The sequence below is a fragment of the Blennius ocellaris genome (genome assembly GCF_963422515.1).
Source record: "Blennius ocellaris genome assembly, chromosome: 13".
In the NCBI taxonomy this organism is placed as follows: domain Eukaryota; kingdom Metazoa; phylum Chordata; class Actinopteri; order Blenniiformes; family Blenniidae; genus Blennius; species Blennius ocellaris.
This window is the reverse complement of record NC_137662.1, coordinates 19,860,586-19,886,617: the sequence shown is the minus strand read 5'-3', so window position 1 is coordinate 19,886,617 and position 26,032 is coordinate 19,860,586. Positions and strand designations below refer to the sequence as shown.

Sequence of the window (26,032 nt, the reverse complement as noted above, 5' to 3'; positions counted from 1 at the left end):
GAGGCTTCTGGATTTCTCCAGTCAACCCAGTCTCAGCGTGCCGAAGCTGCCAGGAAGGAGAAAAGCAAGTGAGCCACTTAAAGTACGAGCAAACACAGACTGCAGGCTTACTCAGTCGAAACACTAGAAACAGCATTAATGACTTTTTTTATGTGGAAAATATCTACTTTTATGACAAAGTGGCCACTCCTAAACCAAAGGAATAACAGTGCAATTACAATGAGATATGACTAAAAAAGAAAGTGATCTGGTGATGTTTACTACCTAAAAGTACTTTTTTTTTTTTTTTTTTACTTTGCTATAAACACATTCCTTTCATTTCATCTCCTTTTCTGGCATAAGATGAAACGTGAAGAAACACGTATACCCCAGGTCAGGATACACCGCACACACCCCCACAGATCACGAAGAGGTTAAATACCTTCAGAGGGGAAAAACGAATGCCTTTTTGATTATGATTCAATGTCTGCATTTCGTTAAGATTGATGGTCTAGATCAGGAGCGCAAAAGTGTAGATGAAGCACGCTTGTTACTCCAGGGACAAGTTGTGTTCATGTGACTACAACACGAACTGCAAACAAACACATTTCATTCAGCCTTTACCTGAATTTATCTTTGATGTATTTCCAAATCGATAAGTCAAACATATTACACTTTGTGTCTTGGATGTAAAAACTAATGAACCGCTGGATTAAGCTCCAGACCGTGACTGATTGGTAAGAGTGTGGGTATGATTTTGGGATGTTTCGCTTCTTCCGTGTGACCTCTCATCATTGCCTCAGCTACTCATCTTTAATGCCAATCCAGTGACGTAAAACCTCTGTGATCCGCATTTAAATAACATAGTTTGCATACAGATCCCAAAACAGCTCACTGTATAAATAATTAAAGAATACATGATTGTATGCCTTATTTTTCAATTGAGAATAATGACTTGAAAGACATGTAATGTAAAATCTTAGCCCTTAGTAAAAAAAAAAAAAAAATCTAATTTGCACTTTATATGCTTCAAAATTATTATAATCTATATCAAAAGCTGATCCTTTGCAGATGTATTTTAATTGACCATGAGATGCCAGTGTATTTTTGGCAGTGATAAGTTGAAAAATAAAGTTTATGAAATAGTATTGAGTGTGTTCAATTTTAGTCGGCATGAGTGCGTCCGTATTTTAAGACAATCGTGTTTCATATTAATCAAATCATCATTCCAACGTTCAAAAACGGGCTGCCCAGTGTAAAGAATTCTTCATAAAGAGAAAGCTTGTGGATGTACAAAGTAGTGGCAGTGTTCCTGATCTCCACATTAATAAAAGCCGAGTCATGGAATGATCGATCGAGACATTTACATGATATCCCCCAATGCTGAGAATCAAACCCTTGTGTTGTGAGTCGACGCGCGGCACCATTACCCGACGATGAAGACGGACGTAACGTAGTTTGAAACAGCATGAAATTACATTTACCTGCTTAAATAGGCCATTAACGTCAGGGTGGCATCCCCAAACGATTGAGAACTGCACTGAGAGAGCTCATTCGTTCTGAGGAGGCACAGAGAGTGAAAACAGCTCTCATGGGTGAACTTATGAGAAGAAGGGAAAAAAAAGTGATACAAGGATGGTAATGTATAAAACATGAACGATGGATACAACTAATAGAATGAAGTAAAAGGGAAAAGCGCAGTTAATAGCCCATGTCTGTTTGGACGACTCCTGCTTGTGAGATGTACCTTAGTAGGCACATTATATAGTCATTTATTTTTCCATTGAAGTCTTAATGTTACATGTATTCACATTAAAGTGGAGAAACCTGATTATGGCAGAACTCTGTAACTCTTCCAACATCAGTCATTTACATCATGTATTCATTATAATGTATTCAGGTATGCCAGCTCCTTCAACAGCCTCAATGGGAAAAGTCTGCTCTTGCTCTGCTGGCAAACTTGGATTTGGAGGCAAAACAACATCAACAAAACAAAAAAGAGTTAATTAATAATTTGTCAAAAAACTTCCATCCACCCCTCTATACTATATTATCTATCTCTGGGTAGCTCATCCTCCACACACAAATGGACACCTACAAGCAAGTTAACCTCAAAAGTAGGTGGTTGTTTTTGGTTGTTGTTTTTTTTTTTAACTATATGGAAGGAAAGCAAAATACTCAGGAAGAAAAAAGCCCAAAGACACATGTGGAGGACGTAAAACTTAAGGTAGATTTTACACTGATATACATGCTACACACATTCTAAGTTCCAGCAGCCATTAATATTATACAGAAAAAGCGGAGATTTGGATGTGGATAGTGTAAAGGTTTCTTGTAAATGGGCGACGGGACAAGAAGAAAAATGTGTTGCAGCATGTAGAACAGGCGTGAGTAATTCATTTTCCTGAAGGCGCCACTTGGAAAAACCAGGACTGCTGTGGAGCCGTAAATTGTGCTCAATGTAAATACACCTCCTATTGGTTTGGATGTTGTTCTCTTTCAGTCACATTCTTGTGTTTCATTGCTCGGTTTGTTTGGTGATTCAAATTGTACACAGTAAAACAAGCATGATCTTTGTACGAGTGGAAAATAACAGCAAAGTATACATATGATGCATAAATCACAGTGAGACCACACTTTAAATATTGATTTAAATGACAAGCAACACTGTTAAATACAACAGTAAGTCAGCAACGTTTTGCAATTTTGTGATTACAATCTTGAAAATGTGGTCACATGACCATTACTTTGCATTTCCAAAACATTTTGCAACGTGTCAGGTCAATATGGTGTAATTCAGGGTTACTGGAGAGACACATGAGCAGTGACCAGGATGTCTGCAGTCACCACTTTTAGATTTAACAGGTTTGTCTCTCTCTGGGATCCTGGAGTCATTTTTATGTTTCTAAAGAGTGGGCAGAACTCCTACTTTCTTTGTGTATTGCTTTCGAGGTAACAGCAAACTCACAGCAGATATTTTAAATTGTCAGTGCATTCAAAAAAGAAGATATGATTCATTGCTGTAATAATTCATTACACCAGGGAGTTTAATGTTTAGCTTGCTTAAATAATAAGTGAGACAGCTGAATGAGAACAAACAATTCCCTCTATTTCTATGCTATGGGTTTTTTGTTTTTGTTTTGTTTTGTTTTTTTGGGGGGGACCACAAAAATCCAAAACTCTTTGTCAGCGTTGCATGCTGCATTTGACTTTCACTCATGGCAGCCTGCTGTTATGACAGAGAATGATGTCATTGCTTACCTTTGGAAGACCTGTCTGCATGTTGGTTTCAGGTGTTTTGTTGCTTTTCAGTCTCTTTCTGTCAAACCTGTGATGTCCAATTTCAACAGTATCAGCACTTCCTTAATAAGACACACAGAGCTAGTACACTCCATTACTTTTAATCAACAGGTGTGTCCTTTCTCCAGACTCACTAATCTTTCTGTATCTGTAATGAGTCTGAAAAATATTCAAGAAAAGCTGCTTCCTTTCAAACGCTGAGCTCTCATGAGTGTTTTACCTCTGCAATCGTGTTTGTGTCATCAAAGCAGGTGCATCAACCTCATTGGTTTATTTGTTGATTGACAGTTAGTTGGACCAATCAGCCACTTTCCTCTGAGCAACGCAGGTGAAAGTAGAAACACTCAATCCGCCATAATTAAGTTACACTTTAACGCAGAATGTTTGGACAATTTTATATTTGAAATAAAAAAACTAATAAATTAAGTATGTAATTATGTCCATTCCTATTTGACTTTTGATTTGCATTTTTTGTAATAGGGTATATATATATATATATATATATATATATATATATATATATATATATATATATATATATATATATATATATATATATATATATATATATCAAGCAATGAAACCACTTCAAAGATCTTGATCTTTCCAGCAGAATGACACTGAATCTCCGTTTTCTATATTAGTTGAGACATATAGTGTTGCACTCTCATGACACCGATCTATAAAAACTGGAAAGAAAGCATCTGAGTCATGAGTTTGTCACTTTCTTATCTTTTATTTTGGTCAGCTTCTCACTTTATTACCTGAGTGGTTTACTGTGTGTTTGATTTCTGCTGAACATGTGGGACAATGTCATAAAAGCACAGGCATTCTTCCTACACCGGAAACTTTCACAGTATCTAAATTCATGATTGCAAGTGCTGATTTGCATAAACCATTAAGCCCTGAGGGTAAAGTGGCAAATTGAAAAGCAAATTCAGCAACATATCTTGTGTACATGTGAAACACAGATTCTTTGGATTATCAGGAGTGAAGCAACACAAACACAATCAATTTTGTTTAGAGAATTTTTTATTTAATAATCATCAGTTCCTCACTTCATTTTCATCATAAACACACATCTCATCCAAAACAAAGACTACCCAGTCCATCTCTACCTTTCCTCCTCCATCCCACACATACTGTATTTGCCATCAGCACCTGTCCATCGCCATGACACCCATAGCTTTGGTATTATTTTTGGTACAACAGGTTCACATCAGGTCAACCAAATAACATTTCCAGTGTTGAAGCATGCCTATCTTTTGTCGTTGATTCACTAAAGGATTGCGTGAATGCATCATTATCATCATTGCTGGGATCACAGCAACTTTGTGTGCAGGAGTGAACCCATGGCATTTATCATTTGCAGTAATTAGAGGGTTGAATTCAGCAGAAATGGCTGTGACTGCATGTTTGTAGTGCCACCATTTGTCACTCAGAGTCTCACAAACAGCTCCAGGATTCCAGTTCTCCATCCTTACTCCATATGTAATGTTTGTTCATGTATCATGTAACTGAAAATCCATACATTTACATTTTCGAGCTTGTAATAAGGTCCAGGAAAATGACAAACAAAAATGGAGAGAATGCACAGTTTGGGTGGAATGGATCCCCCATAAGGCTAAAGTTAATGTGAACTATAAAGACACAGTTCCTACACCTGATGTACAGAGACCATCCAATCTGTAAAAGTGACCCTGGTACTCCACACTCCCACAGACTCTTACTCATATCTAAGCAGAAACTAGCTGTTGGTACACTACTATTGAAAAGGGAGTAATGTGTGATAAATCAGAACAACTGATGTTTACTGCTATATAAAGATAAAGATGAAATGTCACCACATATCACGTTTCATCAGCGAGGTATATCCCGCCCCATCACATCTGGCATTTTACACCCTGCCCATACCTTTTTTTTTTAATCCACATTGTTTAGTCACTGTCGAATCTCATCCTGTGTAGAATTTATAATTACAACCAAAAGGCCACCATCCCCCACAAGAACACAATTGAAAGAAGATGAAAGATGAGGCAAAAGCGTTGGACTTTTCAAATTGTGAGCGACTTGTTTGATTTTTTTTTTTTCATTAGTCTTTTCTGAGTTGCTATTTATATTCTGAATATGTGAGAAGACATGCGTCACTCGGAATTGGTTGCATTCTCTGCTTGTCACAGCTTGTACCATCAATCAACCCTTAGCTTGGCGTTGCTTATCAATACAGTTGTTTGTCTTCTGCTCAAATCTGACAGTTCACATGGAGATGCTCGGATTTGGGGGAAATAAATAAATAAATCCATCTCGAGTGCTGTGCTAGAAATCCAAATCATGTTTCTTCTGAGAAGGAAAATAAAACCGTGTCTCTGTTTGTCTCTTGTATACCCACACATCCACACAAACACACACTGAAACACATGGTTGATTCGGGACTGCTGTTCTGCCAGCAACATCATCACTCTCCATCCCACCCTCGTCTCCATGGAGACAGGCTTCCAGAGCTGGCTGGCTTCAGACCGTTGTGAATCAGCACAGACTAAAAAGGGAAGGGGGGAGGGCGGGAGGGAGTCTCTTTGTGTTTAAACATGACTGAAAGAGCACTGCGAGCTCCGTGTTATCTTACTCTCAACACCGAGCCGATCAAAGTGCACCACGATTCCTGCAAGCGGATGTGAAGAGGAGTGAGAGATGCTCCGGAAGCTGTGTCAGAATCTTAAATATCATGTCACCGTTGGCATGATATTCACATGGTACAGGTGCCACCATTGCTTTGCTCTTTTTTTATTTATTTTTTGGCACAACTGGCTTCAAACAACAACAAAAAAAGGAGGTCTTCCAGGGTTCATTCAGGTCCTTGAGATATAGAACCAAAAGACTGAGTGGCTGCTTTGATCTGATGTCAGGACAACAATTGGCTCAACAATTGGTCAAACACAATAAAGTTGTCTGTCATTGCCTCAAAGTTGTTATTCATTATCATTTTACCTGGTGTGTGCACTTTATATCTACACACTTGATGGTGAAAAGTATGAGCTGAATGAATAGATTGGTGTGATGCTGCAGAGTTTTATTTATTTACATGATCTCTGTCTTACCAGTTTAGCAATAAAACATAATGAACACTCCATTCCATTCCATTTCATTTATTTATTTTCCACAATTGCATGCGTACAACAAGGGATTTTGACTTGTGCACGGAAGATGTGACTATTGTGGAAAAAATGGACACTCAAAAAAGCTTGGAGCTTATCATGCTTGGGTCCATAATATCTTAATCTGCATAGTTTTAACCACAACTAGTTCCCGCTGACATCATTAATGAGGAGAATGATCCATGTGGTCTAATTTATGCAAAATTTACAGTACATGCATCTACAATGACAAAAATGTATCTGCAATAACAAAAACAATACACTAAATGACTCTACACTTCCATGTATGTAATATTAATACCTTCTGCCTTGAATTGATCCATGCATAGAACGAAAGCAGTTTAGCCCTGGGAGTAATAAGCTGCATGTAAACTACGTGCATCATTTTCCAGTGGTTGAGTCTTCAGTTTTCTTTTAAGTATGGATAGTGGGGCTGTTTGTTTTAAGTTGCTTTCCAACTCATTCCATAGGTTTGGACCTCTATGGCATATATTCAAACTAGTACATTTTAGTTTCTTATATTTCCCTTTTAGAAGCAGTTTATTTGCAGTATTTTGTTGGGTGAGTTTAATGGAACATGCTTTCATGAGAATAAATTATTTTGCATGGTCGCCTCTGGCAGAAGAGACTTCGGAGAACTCAACCTGCACTTTCATTGTTTTAAAACTTCACCGGCAGAATCTTTCAACTTCTTTTATATCAGTCAATTTATTCCAGACTGAAACATGTAGGTTAACAGAAGATCGGGTGCTATTACTCAATCAATTCACATTCAAATGACTTTTCCTGATGTGGCAGGCTGTATGAGATGACTGTGTTTTGCTTTGTTTTTAAATATTACAGTACTTTGAGAAACACTCTACTCATCAGTGATGGCAAATAAAAAAAAAAAATCCATCTCAATGCCGATGTAATGAAAACTGGTGTGAAACTCAATGAAAGGTATGAAATCAGAAAAATGTGAGTTAACCGTGATCTTGACATCACCAAATCTAATCAGATCATTTCTTGAGTGAGAGTGAAGGTCTGAGCTGAATTCAAAGATATTTCCTCAGAGCATTTCTGTGAATTAGTGAGGTTAAACTGACCTTGATAGTAATATAATTTTCTGCTTGTACAATCTATTAAAAGAAATATATTAATCAAAAAAAAAAAAGGAACTAGGAAGTCTGAATAATTTTACTCTACATGTCCATCGTGATTCTTTGCATTTTCAAAAAGTGTGCATGTGATTAAGACTGCTTTAAAACAAACTGATGGGGCACGAAAAGATATAGTGCAGTAAGATCAAGAGTGTGCCGAAAGCACAAAAGCGGATGCAAAGTGGGTCTGCTTAACAGGCCAAACTGAGGGCTGTTTGTTGAGTCTGTGTGTCAGCGGTGCAGAAAGACAACCAGAATCAGCTCCAAGCGTCCATGATAAATGAGCTAACAGCTGGACGCTTCCACAGTCAGGACAACGTCGGAAACATTCAGTGAAGTCCGTTTCAGACCGGATGTAATGGATCTGCCGGGGCATCGGCGTATGTGCGTAAGTTCATGTAAACAGTGGAAGAGGAAGCTTTCATCAGCCTAACACCCTTCACTTTAACTCGAGGCCCCAATAGGTACTTTGTGTTCATCACATTTGTGGGCACACACGCAAGCGTGCATACACAGATGCATAAAAATAAATGCGCCCTCCTCACCAAGCCTGCGTTCATGCCATACCTAGTGTGTGTACAATTACAGAGGAAGTGAACCTCATTAAAGGTCACCGCAAGATACTTGGGAGTGTCGTCGGTGCTATGCAAGGGCAAGGAAAAGATCAAGGTGGGGATAGTTTATGGCGGAAGAGGAAGGCAGCTCGATCCACTGCTGTCGACATTCTGCACATGCAGGTTTTACCAAGAGTGCCTGTGGTCTATCACAATTTCATCTGTGTGAGCTGGCAGGAGGCGAGACACAGGGAGTGCAAAGTCCAGGGGAAACTCATCATTCTAGAAGGACACAGTTCTTCCAGATATTTTAGACCTCATGGATTTGAAATGTTACGTAATGAAGATAAAACAAGTATAATGTGGTTTCTTTTTCCACAACTAGTTTCCTACAGAACTCGGTCACATAAATAGTACACACAGAGTTCACAATGACAACTTTTATAACATCCAAACATCATCATCAGTTAATGTGATCATAAAAGTGTAAAAGAAGCTACTTGAAAAAAGATTTTTCAAATTAAAAAGGCTGCCAGACACATTTATTCAACAAAACCTTTAGATCTATGAATCAATGTAAAGTTGTTGGTTTCATAGTCATACAAGTGACAGCATTTTCAAAAAAGAAAGAAAGAAAGAAAGAAAAAGGTTAAACATAAAGTAATAGGTTTATCAGACAAACAACTTCACCTCCAGATATACAATTAATTTGACCCCACTGATCTGGTTTCATGTAATTAAACCAGAATAGGAAGTCCGGTGTAGTAACTCAAGTAAAATAATATTTATTCATTAAATGGTTTAAGTAAATGTCACCCACGTATTTTTGTTAACAGAAACTTGATAACTGATTATCTAATAAATAAAACTAGTAAGTCAAACTAATTAATGTAAACTTGTATGCTGTTTTTCTCAAAATGTGTCTTAAATGTAATTGTCGAAATGAAATGCATCATTTGAATACAGCTGTTACCTTTCAAGTTGCAGTCACTGGGCTTGTGTCTACATCAGCAAGTTCATATCTTTGTGACAACTGTTGTATTAATTACACATTTGACTAAAAACCTATGTAACTAAACTAAACTGTGTATTTGTGTAAATGCTAAAGACTCATAGAATTATATCAGGTTTCAGTATTAACAAGTATCATTTAGATATTTTTCTGGATAACGTGAAGGTTGACATGTACACTCCCATAATTTTAAAGAAGACATGTCTATTTAGAGTTGTGATAAGTGATGAACTAATTTTAACAATTAACATTCAGCGCATGTTTAACATTAGGAAACCTTGTGTGGTGAACAGCTTTTCATCTGGGGTTACATTGTGTTTTACTACCTACTTAGTTTGAGATCTAAGAAATATCTATTCATGCAATACTATTGTTGGAAACAGTATAATGTAATATAAAAGTATATGAAAAATGTGCACGAATTGCTTTGTCATTTTAAAAATATATACATACAGTCAAGATGTCTGTTTCAAATCTCAGATTTTGCATTTATTTCTGGCCGTGACTGCTATTTATCCATCTACACTTTTTGGTAAGCAGCAGATCCAGAGTTTCACATTTATATTAATTCTTTTTCTTCTGCGTCACAAATCTGAACGATAATCCACCTGTTGTGCTTAAAGCTCCAAAAACATAATTACAAACTCAACAGAAGCATCTCCTTTCAAAATAGACCATAATATTTACATTAATCCACAGGATATTCTCTGTAACTCTCATCAACTGTGTCTCCAAGCGACCAAGGGCAGCTACGCTTTCAATCAAAAATGCTTTCTTAATTTTTGCATAATAAAGCAGTTGTCGGGTGAAATTCATGACTGATTACATCACGACAGTAGAGATTAAAGAGGAGGAGATATCAGGAGTTGCTGCAGTTGCGAGTGAGTGTTTGCAGATGAGATTAGTGTTCTGGTTAAGGTGAAGGAACAAAAGAGGGAAGACGACAGAGTGAGTAAAGCTGTCATCACAGAGGAAAGATGAAAAACAGGTTCACCAATCCCACAAATCCAGAAGCGACCACAGCCAAGCCCTAATGATTAAAGAAGATGTGCTCTCCTTTTGATGCAACCGAAGCAAGCGCAGACTAAACAGACCACGAGTGGCATTCAGGAGCCGGAGCACAAAAGAAGTGAAATGCCAAACCTCTGAATGGCCCGAAGGCAGGTGCACTGTTGTGGCCCATTAACTGTGGAGTTCCTGTGAAAATGACTAGTGGTGAACATCAGTGGCCTTGAGCGGCTCGCTCTCCGCCTGGATGCCTGGAAACACAAACATTCCCGTCAGGCAACGCAGTCAGACACTTTACAAGTGGATACCTGCAGGCAGATACGCATGCACGTACACCGGCGGTTCAAAGACACGATGCTCAGTGAGCGTGACAGGCAATGGCAGTCTGTGACTGTTGGAAGGAATCAAGCAAACAAATGATGTCATTATCTCAGAGAGCACTCGCCCGGATCTCATTACCATATCAGTGGGATGCATGTGGCATTCTTTCCATCCATAGCTATGAGTGGAAAAAGGAAAATAGGCCGCATTGTTCTGAATTACATTCATACATGTGACATTTTTTGTGTGTGTGTTGAACAAATGAAGCCACAGTGGAAAAGTTATTCAGCTGTTTGTTTGTTTTTTTGGGGGGGGGGGTTGGTGGTTTTGCTGTCATATGAAGCAACACCAGGATTAAATACCTGGGCGTGTTTCTACAGAAGGCAATCCCTGAGGGTGCTCCCCTGTGCTGCTAATGTGTTCTTTTTTTTTTTTTTTTTTTTTAAGCATTAGTGTACATGAGGCATACAAATGATCATGCAGAAACATGATGAGAGCAGGCGGAGGGCTGTGATACAGGGTTCCCATGGCAACCACACAAAAACGGCATGCACTCACCATGGCAACAGAGCTGGTGAGGGAATATCGCAAAGAGACGGCGCTGGAGCTGGAGATGGCCTCTGGGTGTTTGAAGTGATACATGCATGCTACCAACCCAGCATCACCAAGCAATTCAGTCACACTGAAGCTCAAACAGTCAGACGTTACACTTGTGTGCAAATTTGGCTTTTTTTCTTTCTTTCTGCATGATACGGTGGGTGTTGGGTCAAAAACATTCATTTTCTAATGCACGTTAAACCTGGAAGCTGCCTGTTTTCACTTAGATAATTAGCCATTGAATTTAGAATTTAATGTCAATAAATTTTTGTCTGCTTGAATCTTTCTGTATTATCTTCTTGTTATGATACTTCATTTATCTTCTCTGATACTCCTCATCAATCAGTATCAATAAGTGAAATTTAGAGCCAGGCTCAACTCCTCTTTGTGGTATTAGTTTTCACTATTACACTGAAAGCTTATGGATATCCTGTATTTAGGATTTGGATGGATTAATCAGAAGAAATAGAATACAGTATTCACACTTGTGCTCTTAATATTCTCTGAGTATAATTACATGAAGAGCTGTTGTTGTTTTTTTTAACCTTCAACCAGTGTTTCTCAATGAGATATCTTCTTTTGTAATTTAACAATTACAACACAAAAACACCACAATTTACCACAAATGTGGATTTATTGACAATGTTCCTTTCCCCCCCAATGTATTTCTAATTGTGATAAACTTGATATGTCAGTAAAACTTAACCAGGAAGGTAAATAACAAATTCAATTATTTGAAGTAAAACAAGCCAAGAGGGGCTCCACAACTGTAAAAGCCCCTTGGGAATATTGCCTAATGACAACAATTATTTAGCAATCAATTTTTAAACAATTCAAATGGCACTTGGTTGGTGTTTAGATAATTGGAAGCTGATAGCCAAAGACTGTGTTGGACATTAATATGTAATTACAACATTTTACGCTCTAGTCACTGTTTATCTAGCAGAAAATTTAAAGTTATAAGGGGCCAAATGTTCCAGTTCACTCTCTCAGATATGTATTTATAGAATGTGAGATTCACGACTGAGTACTCAGGCTAAAGCTGCTCACTCAAAGGAAGAGCTGAAGATATTTCCACTTTAGCCAAGGTTAACCTATTTATCAAAGAATCTGTTACAACATGAAATCCACTGTCTAAATGACACTGCATTCTAGATAGCAGACTTTCAACGCATTGTTTCTCCACCTTCATCCAACAAGGTCAGGTTTTGGTGGACCTTGATCGATGACCCATTTATTTCAATCAGATGTAACATATCATAGAACTGAAGATCAAGGTTGGAAAACATGACTTCAGAGTGGAATTATTGTTGTATCCAAAACAATCACCACCTTCACATCTGACCACTAAATCTTCATCCCATCCTCAACTGAATTTTCATCATAACAGACATTGTTGTCCTCAGAAGGATAGGATTGTATGAGCAGAAACACACAGACTCTACAGCCACAGTGTCCCGTGATATAGAGTACAGTAGGTTCTGCTTAATAGAGTCACAATGGCTCACCTGAAATGACAAACAGCCTCCCTGCAACTGCTGACGCTTCGAGGCTTCAGTCGTCCGTACTGTAAAAGATAATGGTTTTCATACCAGAGAAGGAGAAACTGCTCGAAACGATGCATCATCGTTCTCGCTGATTGCTGATGCTCATGGTTTGAACACAATCTTCCCACCACAGTTCAAATATAAGACCTTGCTCAGCTGCGGGTGAGGTCACAGCTACTTTTAGCACCTGCGGATGCTCATCACCCCACTTTCCCTTCATTTGGAAACAAATCAATATGAACCAGTGATTTTGAAACAGTGGTGCCATGTGGGGCTCATCCATCCATCCATCCATCCATCCATCCATCACTCCACCCATCCATGCATCACACTCATTCAAGCCTCCAGGCAATTTAGAAAGGTGAAACCTCCACACACATGGGGAGAACATGCAAACCTTCAACAGAAGTTCCACTAATTGGACTCTGTGGATATTCTTGGTTTGAGGACCCAATAAAATCAATGAAAAACACTGAAGTGCAAAAACATTTGTGGTTACAGTCCTGACACATAATTTGCCAAGTGTTTCTTTTAAATTAACATCATTGTCATCAAATGTCATTAATAATGACACAATGTGAAGAGCATTAATCAAAAGTGACTATTTGGGAATAGATTTAAAAAAATATATACATCGGAATTGAATTGGGTTCCCTGGGTCAGGTGTGGTGGGGTTGTGCACTGTAGCTCATACTCAGTCTAAAGGGGTTCATCCTCCTTCATCTCAAACCTTTTGTGATAAACAAAAACTCCCAAGAAAAAGAGAAGAAGAATTGTTTCTGCCAAACAAGTTGTGACTGATGAAGCACATTAGGAGCACATTATTTCACAAAAAGAATTCCCATAATGAGCTTGGTTGTCGGTAACTTTCATTCTTTAATCATTGTCTTTAATTAAACAGTGAAGCAGTCTCTCTCACTCACACACACACACACACACACACACACACACACACACACACACACACACACACACACACACACACACACACACACACACACACACACACACACACACACACACACACACACACACACACACACACACACAGATACCTATCACTAAGCTGCTTTTCAATCCAGCAGCCATTAAAAAGTCGCCTCGCTTGGCTGCTTCCAACATCAGCTGAGGCTGAATGAATCTGTGTCATGAAGTCAGGAAGCCTTTCAGTGAAGCAGCAAGAAAAACAAATTCTTGGGAGTCTGTCATTGATTTTCAAGTGAAGGGTGAAAGACGCAGGTTGCTCGGTGTACAGTTTCGCTTCTGTGTTTTAGGAGATGGTGAGTGAACCGTGTGATTCTTACAGAGTTTGGCTTGGAGATGTGGATAATTGCAGAGACCAAATACCTAAACCTGCCTGGAGCCACTGTCTGCTGGAGCTGTCTGCTCAGTGGAGGCAAAGGAGAGGGTGGGTGTGGCACAGGGATGAACATAACAGATATGATTCAATGTCTCCATCTAGTGATGAGAGAAAGCTTCACATAAACAGGTGGATTTTTTTTGTTGTTTTGTTTTTTAATGTAGACCTTGAGCTGTTGAACTAATTTAAGTACAGGATTCCCGCACACGACAATTTCATCCTGAGTGGGAAGAGCCACGAAAACAATAGCATGACGTACTACAAATGAGTGCAAGTAAAAAGGATGTATCAGATAAAGGAGGATGAAGAAATCTGATACTTCCTGGTGCAAAACACAGTGAAATTGTTCATGAAATTGGCAGCTTGTATTTTCTCTTTGCATTTTGTTGCAGTCAAAATTAAATTAATGTGGTTGTTACACTGCAGATAGTATTCAGTGTGAATGGAGACGGATGAAATAAGCACTTCCTGGATTCTCCTTCAACAGTAGCCCTAATGTTGCAAATCAACAACTGGCCTCCTCTCTCTCAGCAAAGACAAAACAAAATCCTCACCAAACAGTTTCCCATTGTCCTTTTTTATCCCCGGTGCTCCTGATTGGCTGGCCAACCAGGCGGAGCTCTGCTCTCAGCTCACAGGTGACCTCAATCTCCCTTCCAATGGAGCTGAGGAAGACTGTGGCACAACACAGAAGTGATTGTTGCAGCTCTTCGCATGCACGTTTTCTCTAACGTCTCCACAACAAGTTCACCAGTTTTACTGAAATAGAGCATTCCCTTGTTAAAAAAAAAACCATTACTAACAGCGGTCACCTTTAATGATAAGCTAATGTCATTATAAGTTTTCACATTTGTTCCGTCAAGTTAATCCTGTGATTGGACCGGTCGGTTTTGGTTTGTGGACCATACATTTAACACCTGTTGTAGACCGACAAGCCTATTGTATAATAATCCCCCATTAAATAACCTCCTTTAATGTAATGATTTTCTTTAATGGCGATTATGATGATTAATATGTTCACTAATGACTACTCAAATTAAATAAAAAAAAACAAACCCTGATCTTTCTGATTCTAAAACTTGTATTAATTAGTAAAGCAAAATGTAATTCCTAAAATAAAACTCTAAGGAACAATCTTCCTCTACTTATTAAGCAACCGAGAAATCAGCCTAATGCAAACCTAAAATACAACAATACATTAGATTTGATATATTACATTTTAAAAATGGTTTGTACATCCATTTCCAAATCTTTTGAATCGATTCTTTAAATTATACCAAATTAATAGCATTTGTTTACATAGACATTGCAAGCGATTCAGTCAGCAATTTGATTTATTCCACAGATCAAATATTACAGTTCATCAGAAAGTTGTCCATGCAGCAACTCTCTCATCTCATCATACTCGTAAACTATATCACCCTGAAAAAGACACATACACACAAAATGACAGCTTCATTTCAGTGGCCATATATTATCAATAATAATAATATGCACAAATATAAAACTAGTATCTGTCCTTGACATCAATACACAGTGGCTGCCATATTACTGCTCTTGCACATACGTTTATATACACAAAGTATTTACTATGCAGTGCATAGTCTTTATAAATTTTCTCGTCATGATATTGCATAATAAATATCAACAGACTTTTAAGACTGGCTATGATTTAGACGAGTGCACCGACAAAGACCCAGTTGAAAACTGAATAAATAAAGTTTGAGGAGGCCGTCCATATGAGAGCATGACTTGTTGAAGCAAATGAGTCGAGGGCATAATATATGACCTTCTCCACAAGCTACTATGCATCCATGTAAGTGCACACACGTCTGTAAATGTAATTAAGAGCAGAATTTGTCCCCCAGACCCTGAGATTTCCCATTTGACCATCATCTTGTCTCATAAGTCACCAACAATCTGTTAAGAGTTAGAAATGGAAGAAAGAAGTCGGCTCTGAAGAAGTCCGGACCTCCCCACACGGAATAAAACTTTTTCATACAGCTGCCCAAAACTGCGTCGTCATGAAGTCCTGAACATGAAGTATTTCACTTATTCCAGTGAAGCATAACCTGAAAAGTGATTTATTGTTTCCTATTTCTATTGAACACAATTTCCTCTTGTCTTTTTTTTTTTTTTTAATAACAGATTTCGGTGTCCAGCCTTCTGCATACAGAGTGGTTATTGTTGAAGTGGCAGTACATAACATTGGGAAACAAATCGTTATTTCCCGATCTGTGCAGAGAGGGAATAACGACTTGTGTGCTTCCTCCTCTGCAGCCACGATGAGCATCGTCACGAGATTGCCATGAGGAAAAGCTCTGACCTGTTTTGGTGTTCCGGATCCTTTTTTTTTTTTTTAATCAGGCACCCCTTGGACTTAAGAACGCCAACTCATCTGCCTTGAGTGCCTGTTTCACACCATGAGAAAGCTATGACGCAACTGTCTTGCGCTTTGTGCTTCGTACTTCCCCCGTTAATCGGCCTGCCATCAGCCTCAGTTAGGGGGGCGAGTCAGACTCACTGCTCCAGGGAGCAGCGATGCCGTCATCTGATTATCTGTACAAATCACCTTTGTCTCTTCTCCTGTCGCCTGGATGCTTTGATTCTCTGCGTTTTCACTCCTCCCCCCCCCCCCTTTTTTTTTTTTGCTTTGGTTACTTCTTTTCGTACTTTCTCTTTCTGTCGTCATTCAGCTGCCCCCCCATGAACTGAGCTCATTGACTCAGTGTTGCAAGAGGAAGTTGGTTGCCATATTAATGTCGTTATTTGAAGCTCTGAGGGCCTCCAGGGCATCAATCCTGGAGAAACCCATTTCCACTAACCGCGCAACCTGTGAGACAAAAACAACAACAACAACAAAAATAAAAAGCGGAATTAGCTGCTTGAAGACGGCGGCATCATGGAAATGGATGTCATTCAATGCCTCATGTGGATCATCCAGGGCACATAAAGGTAAGTATCACTACTAATTTAATTTAGTAAACGCATTGAGGAACACAAACACTCACTTGCTCCTCTGCGACAGGAGAATTGTCCAGTAATGGCTGCTGTGTGGATTGCTGCGTCTGAGCCTGCGGGTGAGGCTGCATCGGGGGTCTGTTCTGCCCCCTGTGTCTCAGAGAGGGGAACAACCTGGTCCACTGTAGCAACCCAGACTGCGGCACCACAGAGGAAGAATTAGACATGTTTAATACAACAGTACAGCGTGACTACCTGAAGATTGCTTGTGTGCGTGTTTCCTACCTGTGGCTGATGTCGGGCGGTCCTCCTGGTCTCGTTGTACTGGGCGAGTAGGAACTGTTGGTCGAGCATGTCCATCCTTTGCTGCCTCTGAATGTCCAGTGTGGCTCCCATCCCCAGAGGCGTCTCATTGGTCGGTTGAGAACCTTGGTAACGATAAATATGTAGATAAACAAGCTATAATAATTGCTTTCACATAATGAAAGCCGGAAGCATCCCAGAGACAAAACAAAATGTGTCATGTCTGGTACATAAATGTATTTTTTGGGGAAATGGGATTTCAATCAGCCAGCCACTGAACTCATAAACATCGAGGCATAAAAACATTGTTTATGATCTGATCATTAAAACTCTCTGTGAATGATCGGTATTGGATTGCTATCACTATAAACAAACCGCCCACTGAAAGCTAAGTCTTTATGATATTACTCTGGTGTGTGAGAGCTGCTTCTGAAACATACAGCATCATTTCAGATATATTTTTGTAGATCTAGTCCCAGAAAGTATGTAAATTCTAGATATTTAGTGTCTCATTTTAAAAAAGAGTGCTATCAGAACCCAGTGACAACAGTAATATGTCATTTTTTTTCCTGAGTGGAGCAATGGCCGTTACCTCTTAATAACAGCTGTGTGTGTGAATGCAGTTTCATCCAGTTTTCTTTTTTAAAACAGGATCTCACCCAACCTCCTCTGGTGCATAACTTGAGGGACAGATTAGACAGACGGAATGAGTAATGACAGCTCAGATTGGGGCCACTTTCGAAAAAACATCCAAACAAATATCAGATTCGGGACCATATACTGTATGAATGTGGCCTGGATGAAAATGGAAAAGAATCTGTCTTGTGCTGTTCAAGCTGCCATTTAAAAACAGAAAGGAAAAGAAATCACATATATGTGACTTTTGCCTGCAGTGTGAACATCGCCTGACTGTACGGCTGAGCTGCAGAGTGCAGCTGTTCCACAGACTAATCCTCCACTTTATGCTTCACTCATGCCTTGATCACACCCAGACTAGATTACTGTAATTGCCTTTTTTTTTTCTGGTCTCCGTAAACAGAATACACAAAAAATAAAATGCAGCAGTGACCACATCACATCAGCTTCTGAGTTTAGCAATTGATTTTAGGATTTTATCCCTCGTCTGTAAAAGCCCCGACTCATCAGGCTCATTTATGTTATTTGTCAACATTATATTGATTGCATGTTGAAAACCACAGATCTATAGATTTAGCTGCTGAAATGTCTATACATTTGTCGTCTGAACTTTGTCGAAATGTGACTTCACACCTGATGCTCTCAGACAGGAACAGCGAGCTTCCTCTTTTAAATCGCTTCTCAAAACTCACTTTCATTATCATTATATTCACCATTTCAGTTATTTCACATCAGTCTTGATTTTTATTATAAAATACATAGCGATGACTCAACATTAAATCAAAAACTAGAGTGTGAAACAAGAGTAAGAGGAATCTGTCCTCCCTCAGCATCACCCAGCAATTTATTAGATATCTTTAAAGGCTTCCTCTGGAACTCCGGAAAGCAAATTCTCTTGGAGCTAGCTGCGTTGCACTGATGCCACATGTTTTGAACACTGAACCAAACTAGATTACGGTTTTCATACTCCCTTTTAGTGATGGAATAAAATGTTGAGAGTAACAGGGTTACGCATTGACTGTTTTGGAACGGACAAACAAACCATCACAGGTTGAAAGGCTTAAAATGGCCGCGCGGGGCATTAGGGACGAGGGAGGAAGAGCAGCACAACATTAAAGTAAACAAGCTTTCAAGGAAATGTTTTAAGAGGTGGAGAGAGCGTGTGACTATATATATATATATTTTAAAAAAACACACATCTTCCGTCAACTAATTGTATTGCCAAATCTCTAGAGCAAACTTTCATATTAGTGCAGTAAATAATGTGTGTACCCTAATGTTCCTTGATTCAATTGCATGTGGAACAGCTACAGTGAGGGTTCTTTCACCGAAGTACAACAGAGAGCAAGGAGGAGAATTACGTGTGTTAATATTGTCAGGCTGTTCTGTTCTTCAATTATAAATAAAGACAGTAACTCTTGTCAGGAGCTGCAACACCGGCTCAGGATTTTACACAGGATTTGTGCTCGTCGAAACAAAAGGGACAGACTCACTTGAGAAGATCGGCTCCAGGATATACCTTCCAATGCGAGACGCCCAGGAGGGCACGAAGAGCATCTTCTGTAACCGCAGAAAATCGGAGTGGTAGAGAACGCCTGAGATCTGAAAAAGAGCACAAAGTCAAAAACATATGTAAAGAGCATGTAAATCACAACTTTTATAGGATGTGGAAACTCTGCCAGGAAATTAGCAATGTGCTGCAGATAGGAGGCAAGAACATCTGCTTGGTGTGTCAACTGTACATAAAGGAAAAAATATTCCTGTTAACGGAAGGTGAAAATTCATGTTAAATATAACCTGAGATTACAAAATGGAGCAGCTTTTACAATGAACGCTAATCATTCAAAGCAGTGAATAGCACGACAACTCAGAAAAACACATGGCAAACTCATCTTTTCTGAGTTTTTCCAAACTGGACTGATTTTTCAAGCAATTCGTGCTCAGGCCTTGACAAACTGGCCATAAATCTCTTATCACACCTTTAAAAACTGGCACACTTCCTGGACACACAGCAGATGGGAAGAATTTATGTACTCACCAGTCCACTGAGTGCAAGGAGCCACATGAACGGGCTGGAAGTTAACAGCTGTACAGCGAAGAGCATGAGACAGGATGGCAAAAACAACGAGTCAGATAAGATTTAAGATTTTTTTTTAAAAAGGATTTTCAAGAATCACATAACAGGTGGTAAAAGAACACCTCACCTGCAAGCCTACGACGTAGACCAGAGACTTGTTGGTGATGTGGATGTGGCCCAGTACCTGGGTGACCGGCATTCGGGGGATCGACAAGTAGAAAGGCACAAAGAGTGAAAAGACAGGAGCGAGCCTGTGAGAAGAAAGAGGTGAGAGTCAGGAGGGAAGAGGTAACAGGAGTAAAGACATAAAAAAGACTTTTACCAAATAAATTCACTGGATTTCAGTCAGTCAGAGTGATGCTTGTTTTGGTCAATCGCATCGCTTTTGTATGATGATACCTTCTTTTTGTTCAAGCTTGCTTACTGAGGTTTAACAGACACAATTATTACAAATAATGGCATTTCAAATATTAATATTGTGTCAAATATAATAGCATATGCCAAACCTTTTACAAACAGAAAACATCAACAAATAAAAAACATACCTATATTTATACAAATCTTTAAAAAGAGACAGAAAGAAATAAAGAAAACAAAAACCATATACACCCCCCCTCTGTCATATATTTATCAAGTGATGATGATATCTCCTATGAATGAATATTAATTTCGTCATTAGTTCTCTCGAGGTATTTTCATTTGCCTTCTTATGTGCAGCTGTCACATCCCACCAACATCTCAATACCAAATATAAAGCAGGGAGGGGATTAAGATATTTTAAAAATGAAACCTGCCTCGGGCTTAAACGACAAAGTGTGGAGGTGAAAATAAAACAGATTTTCTACTCGGTGACGTACGGCTCAGATAATACGTTGAACCATATGGCTGCAACATTAAGATGAGCCAATTCTCATATTTCAGAAAGCACAACGGTTATTAACATGAATTATTACTAACTGCTACTCACAGTCCTGAAGGCAGTTCCTCCACCTCATAGTCAAGCAGATACTGGAAAGCCTGGGCCAACAGGAAGTCCATCAGTGCAGAGAGAAACCACGTGCCCAGCAGGAAGGACTGAAATTAAGAGGTGATAAAAACTAAAATTCCTTTCCCACCGTCTCCCATGTTATCACAAACACAAGGTCACACAAATGAAGTGGGTGTTCTCTTCCCTAAAAGAGGAAGTCCCACACATTATGCTTTTTGTTTCAGTCGACATCAGCAAACATCAAGTCTAAGCGTTGCGCGTGTTTGTTATCCAGTGCGTTTGGTACTTACGGCAAACTTCCTGGTGCCAAACCTCCTCTCGAAGATCCGAAAGTTATAAATGAGCAGACTGCTGCAGAAGGAGTCCTTCACATCGAGACAGACCAGCCTGCCGCACAGCAACCTCCACAGCTGCAGTCCAACATAAAGGCTGAGGTTTATGTACACACAGGGGAAGACGCACAGCATCCCAGACAAAGTGGCAATGAAATTAAATGGTTTCATCACGTAACATCAAATCAAAGTCCACTCAGTGGTTATAAATGGGAGTGTACCATCTTTTCAAGCTTGCGAGCTGTTTGAGCGGATCTTGACAGCACTTCACACAGAACTGAAGTGGAACGGCTCTGGTATTAATACAGACACTATTGTGTATTTCCTAACAGTAACATTAGAACAAGTTTAAAGTTCCACCTTGAATTCCATATATGTTACACTGGTGTGCAGAGCACATTTCCTGATCAATAATGATTTCCACTCTTTTGTTTGTACACTTGTGAACTATTTTGAAAGAAAGAATGAAAGAAAAGAAAGAAATTAAAACTCTCTCTTCCAGTCCATGTCGTCTTGTTTATACTCAGGATGCCGTTTCCTTTTCCTGTCGTCATTTTATGGAATAAGCAGATGATGACACACAAAACTGTCAGTGATGACCGAGTTATCCAAATCTGTCTTCATTGATTACTTTTAAAAGTAAATTGAAAAAACGCAACACAATATAATGAAGAGTGCCTGTGTTTCAACTCTGATGAAATCGAAACATGCATTACATTCTGTTGAGGGCTGGTATATTCGCCTAACCGATCATCATTATAATATTGTTTTTCAGGGGTTAGGTGGACAAAATTAAAAAAAAGATTTGTATTATACAAGTGTCAATGAGGCAATAAGAGGGACGTTTCATACAAAAACTTCCCTTCCAAGACAATTTCAGATCCCACATGTTTATTCAGCTTGTACACTGATAACCAGTGGAAGTCATTGAGACTTGCGCCATATAACTGGCGAGTTTTTGTCCTTTCTACCACCTCTGGGATCATATGATGATGGCATTCATTAGTTTACAAAATTCATTAGTTTACAAAATTCTACCTCTTTGAGTTTGAATGAGTTGAGTGCTCTCATTAAATTCAATGACACACACACACACACACACACAAGCTGGAGGTACCTGGTGGTGCAGAGTGACAGCCTGCAGGTTGTACACAAACAGCTCCTGGTACTGAGGCAGCAGAGTGAGCATCACAGTCAGCCCATTGAGGACGAGCAGGAGGCCTTTAGACAGAGGAGCCTTGTCTGCGAGAAACACAAACACAACACATGTTATGACAAGGAAGTGTCACTGTGGTTCAGTCATGGCAGAAGGTGAACGGGTGTGAGGGGGGCTAATGCTGCTGGTGTGTCAGGAACACGGATCACACACGACCAGGGGACAGTGTCACTTCAACGTGGCTCCCTGGCGGAACGTAAAAGCCTACAGTAAGTTAGTAATCGGCCAACGCGACTGTGAAAGCTCGGGATAAATGAATGACAGCGCGATGCTAACGGCGGTTAGCTCGGAGAAGAGTAGCCGCTGAAGCTGACAGGGGGAAGCGGTCAGAGGACTGCGACAGCCCCGCTGCCCCGTTGACGGCGGAGCCCCGGATACTCACACAGGCCCCGGGAACCCGTGGTGGTAAACATGGTGTCTCGATGAGGTACGGGATCCGGACGAGCACCGTTAGTGCCGACACAAGACAAAACTAAGACTATAACATGGAAATAAAGTTATCGAGAGGATCCATGCTGCGACTGTGAGGAGAATGGAAAAGGGTTCCTCGACGGAAGCCCGACAAGGCCAAAACAGGTTTTATTCGCGGCATGATAAAGTTATGAGGTAATACGGCCTGCAGGGAGCGCTGTTGTTCTGTTTTGGGGAAAGAAAACGCGTTTATCTTCTCGTCCACAAACGCATTGTGCACAGGACTCGGGGCCCTTAAAGCAGGAGGGGATCCTGTCTTATTTCAAAAATATAACACGTAAACCTAAAAAATACAGTAAAAAAAACGGTTCCAGTCATCTTCTATAAGGATTCTATCCTGTTCAAGGTCGCTCGAGCCAATCCCATTTAACTATGAGCAAGGATCGTTAGTCCATCACAGGGCAGAAACAGAGGCCGACCGCAATATATATGGGCGCCAGTTAATCTCACATGCATGCTTTTGGACTGTGTGATGAAGACGACTACACACTCAGAAAGGCCCAACCAGTACTTGAACACATGATCTTCTTGCTGTGAGGTGAGAGCTCCAACCACTGCAGCACTGTGCAGCCTCAAAACAATGTGACCTCAAATCAACCAATGTGAGAACAGAAATTCGAAAACCAAAAGCAGTCAACCACAAACGTCTCCACGATATTTAAAATGGCACATAAAAACACACAGAAATTCTAAGTTATTAAATGGATTTTAATAATATAGCTCATTCCCACTGCTTGAGTAGCCCCCAAAGCTTCAAAGTTTCAAAGCAGCTAAAAGGAAATGCAAAAATGACAAAATGCAAAGCAACATGAACTGACCATGAAGAGGCAATGTTTCACTGTGATGCAAAGCAACCAAAAGATTACACAAATTAAACAAAATAAATACAAACAACCACAAAAAAATTTGAAAATTATCAATATGAAACAAATATGTTGAAAAACAGAGAAACAAATCAATAAACACAATTCATCCCAATGGAGGAGGAATAAATAGGAAAAGAAATCAAAATCAGACACAAAAAGATCATAATTATAACCCAGCATCCACAAATTTGAAAAAAATGTAAAGACATTTTATATCATCTTCAGCCAACTAAGCCCACAATGCACACAGGATATTCAAAAACAAAGTCAATGACTTTATTTAAAACGTAAAAACATAAACCTCGGCAAGTCTCAGAAGAACAACTGAGTTTCTGGAAGCGTTCAAAACTCGAGGCGATCATCCCCGTCCAGCATATTGCGGCATCGGCCACACAGCAGTGAGAGTCCATCTGTGGGCTCCACTGACAGTCAAGAAGCCCAACCTTCAGGCTGAACGCCACCGATCTGCCCGGTGCAGGATGACTGCAGAACCTCATTCAGCTGGGACTTGGTGTCCCACCCACACATGGGCATTATAGCTGGACAGATGATGCAGCTGGTTGACGCCTTGTGATGCCACCCTGCTGTTTACCTTATGAACACCAGAAAGGACATTCCCAGGCCCTGAAGCACAGGTCTAATCTCATTTGATCTTTAGCCTTGTCATCTCTGACCACATGCATAGTATGCAATATGTATTAATGGTTTGTGTGTGAATATAGGCATTCGGGGAGTATTTAATGGCTTTAAGACTTGTGGTCAGCTTTCTGACAGAGTGGTTACGCTGTTAATTGTCCTTGGGGCCTTGAGCAGGATGTGGCTACACAAAGTCCAGATTAATGACTTTTTCTTATGGTCCTCTGGCCTCATGTGCACAGTGTCATATCTTGTCAAGGTCCAGACTTCCTCCGCCGAGGCCCTGCTTTGTCTTATAGTCCAATAGCTGCCAGTTTTACTCACATCAAACAGTGTGTGCGCCGTCTTGCCTGGCCCACGATTGCTCCTGAGCCAGTTGATCCAATGCTTATGCCTGTTCCAAGTACATTTGAAAAGATATGGCGAACAGCTGTCTAATAGTGTTGCCTTTCCCCATCATCCACAGATGCAGCAGTGTTAGTTCCCATTGGTTAGTTCCCACCCATTAGGTCTATTTGGCTGCCTGTGGTCAGATGTGACTGCAAAGCAGAGCTCAGTAACAGCTTGCTAATTGTGTTTCAGACCTTCTCTGTCACTGATGTAGGAGTGAGGTCTAAAAAGGTTGCTTTGCCCCTGTTCTCAATCAAAGATAATCAGATTAAACAGCGCAGAGATGTGTGTATATGTGTGTTTGTGTGTGCTTACCAATAAAGAGACTCCAGATTTGGAGACAGCCTTGACTCCTGCTGTTTGCTTTGTTCATTAAGAGGAGATGAGCAGATGGTTTGCTGGTCTGTTGTGCAGTGCACACACGCGGGTACACAGAGAAACACACAGAAATGCAAATACGCACACACACACACACACACACACACACACACACACGGACACAGACACATACACACACGCGCCTGCTCGGTCCTGTCACCTTAGCTTTATCCTCCATTTATCTTTTCCATTACACATCTCTCGGCAGGACAATGCTACTCACTGAATTGTGGTGTGTGTGTGTGTGTGTGCGTGTGTTAGAGAGAGAGAGAGAGAGAAAGATACATGGGAAGTGTGAAACTGTGGAGAATGAAGTCACAAACCTTTTTCCGTCAACACGGCCTCTGAGGTGGTCATCTGAAAAGTTGATGATGACTCACTCGCACGTTCATTTTTGTGAATCATTGCTATTCAGTTGTCAGCCTCTCTGTATTCAGGAAGAATTGCTTGTAACGGAGGCATTGTTTTAGTCCTGCATTACAGCTTATCTGCCCGTGTCCAGGAAATGGCACACCACACATTTTAGACAAGGTTGCATAAGCAAAACCTGGCTCGGTACGGATTCTTTTTTTTTGGGGGGGGTGGGGAAAAACAAACGAGTTCAGAACAACGTGAAATATATTATTGAGGACTTCAGGAAACTTAATATTCTTTTCCGGTTAAATGCTTGAGCACCTCTTGCATGTTCCAGAGGAAATTGCTTCTAATTCTCCTAAACAAGCAGGATTTGCGATCTTTGACTCCCCTCACATAATATATCAGGCAGTGGCCATTTTAACCTCTGTATTGGCAAAGGAACACTTGGT

The 26,032-nt window shown here is 40.0% G+C and overlaps 1 protein-coding gene across 2 annotated transcripts; it reads right to left on the bottom strand.

Annotated features, from left to right (window-relative positions):
* Positions 1-23,013, bottom strand: ubac2 (UBA domain containing 2). Of its 2 annotated transcripts, XR_013936880.1 has the most exons (14): positions 22,868-23,013; positions 22,387-22,511; positions 21,228-21,347; positions 20,917-21,023; positions 20,077-20,200; positions 19,911-19,958; positions 19,366-19,474; positions 17,219-17,361; positions 16,984-17,130; positions 14,527-14,647; positions 12,574-12,632; positions 10,283-10,398; positions 1,464-1,538; positions 1-46 (listed from the first exon to the last, which is right to left on the bottom strand). XR_013936880.1 is itself a non-coding variant. In XM_080507479.1 (10 exons), the coding sequence occupies exons 1-10, from the start codon at positions 22,896-22,898 to the stop codon at positions 16,698-16,700; spliced, it is 1,062 nt and encodes a 353-aa protein (XP_080363605.1). In that variant the 5' UTR covers positions 22,899-23,013; the 3' UTR covers positions 15,318-16,697. The 2 variants fall into 2 exon arrangements, 1 of the variants encoding a protein (XP_080363605.1); XM_080507479.1 differs by lacking the exons at positions 1-46; positions 1,464-1,538; positions 10,283-10,398; positions 12,574-12,632; positions 14,527-14,647 and adding an exon at positions 15,318-16,805.
* Positions 23,014-26,032: the final 3,019 nt, after the last annotated feature.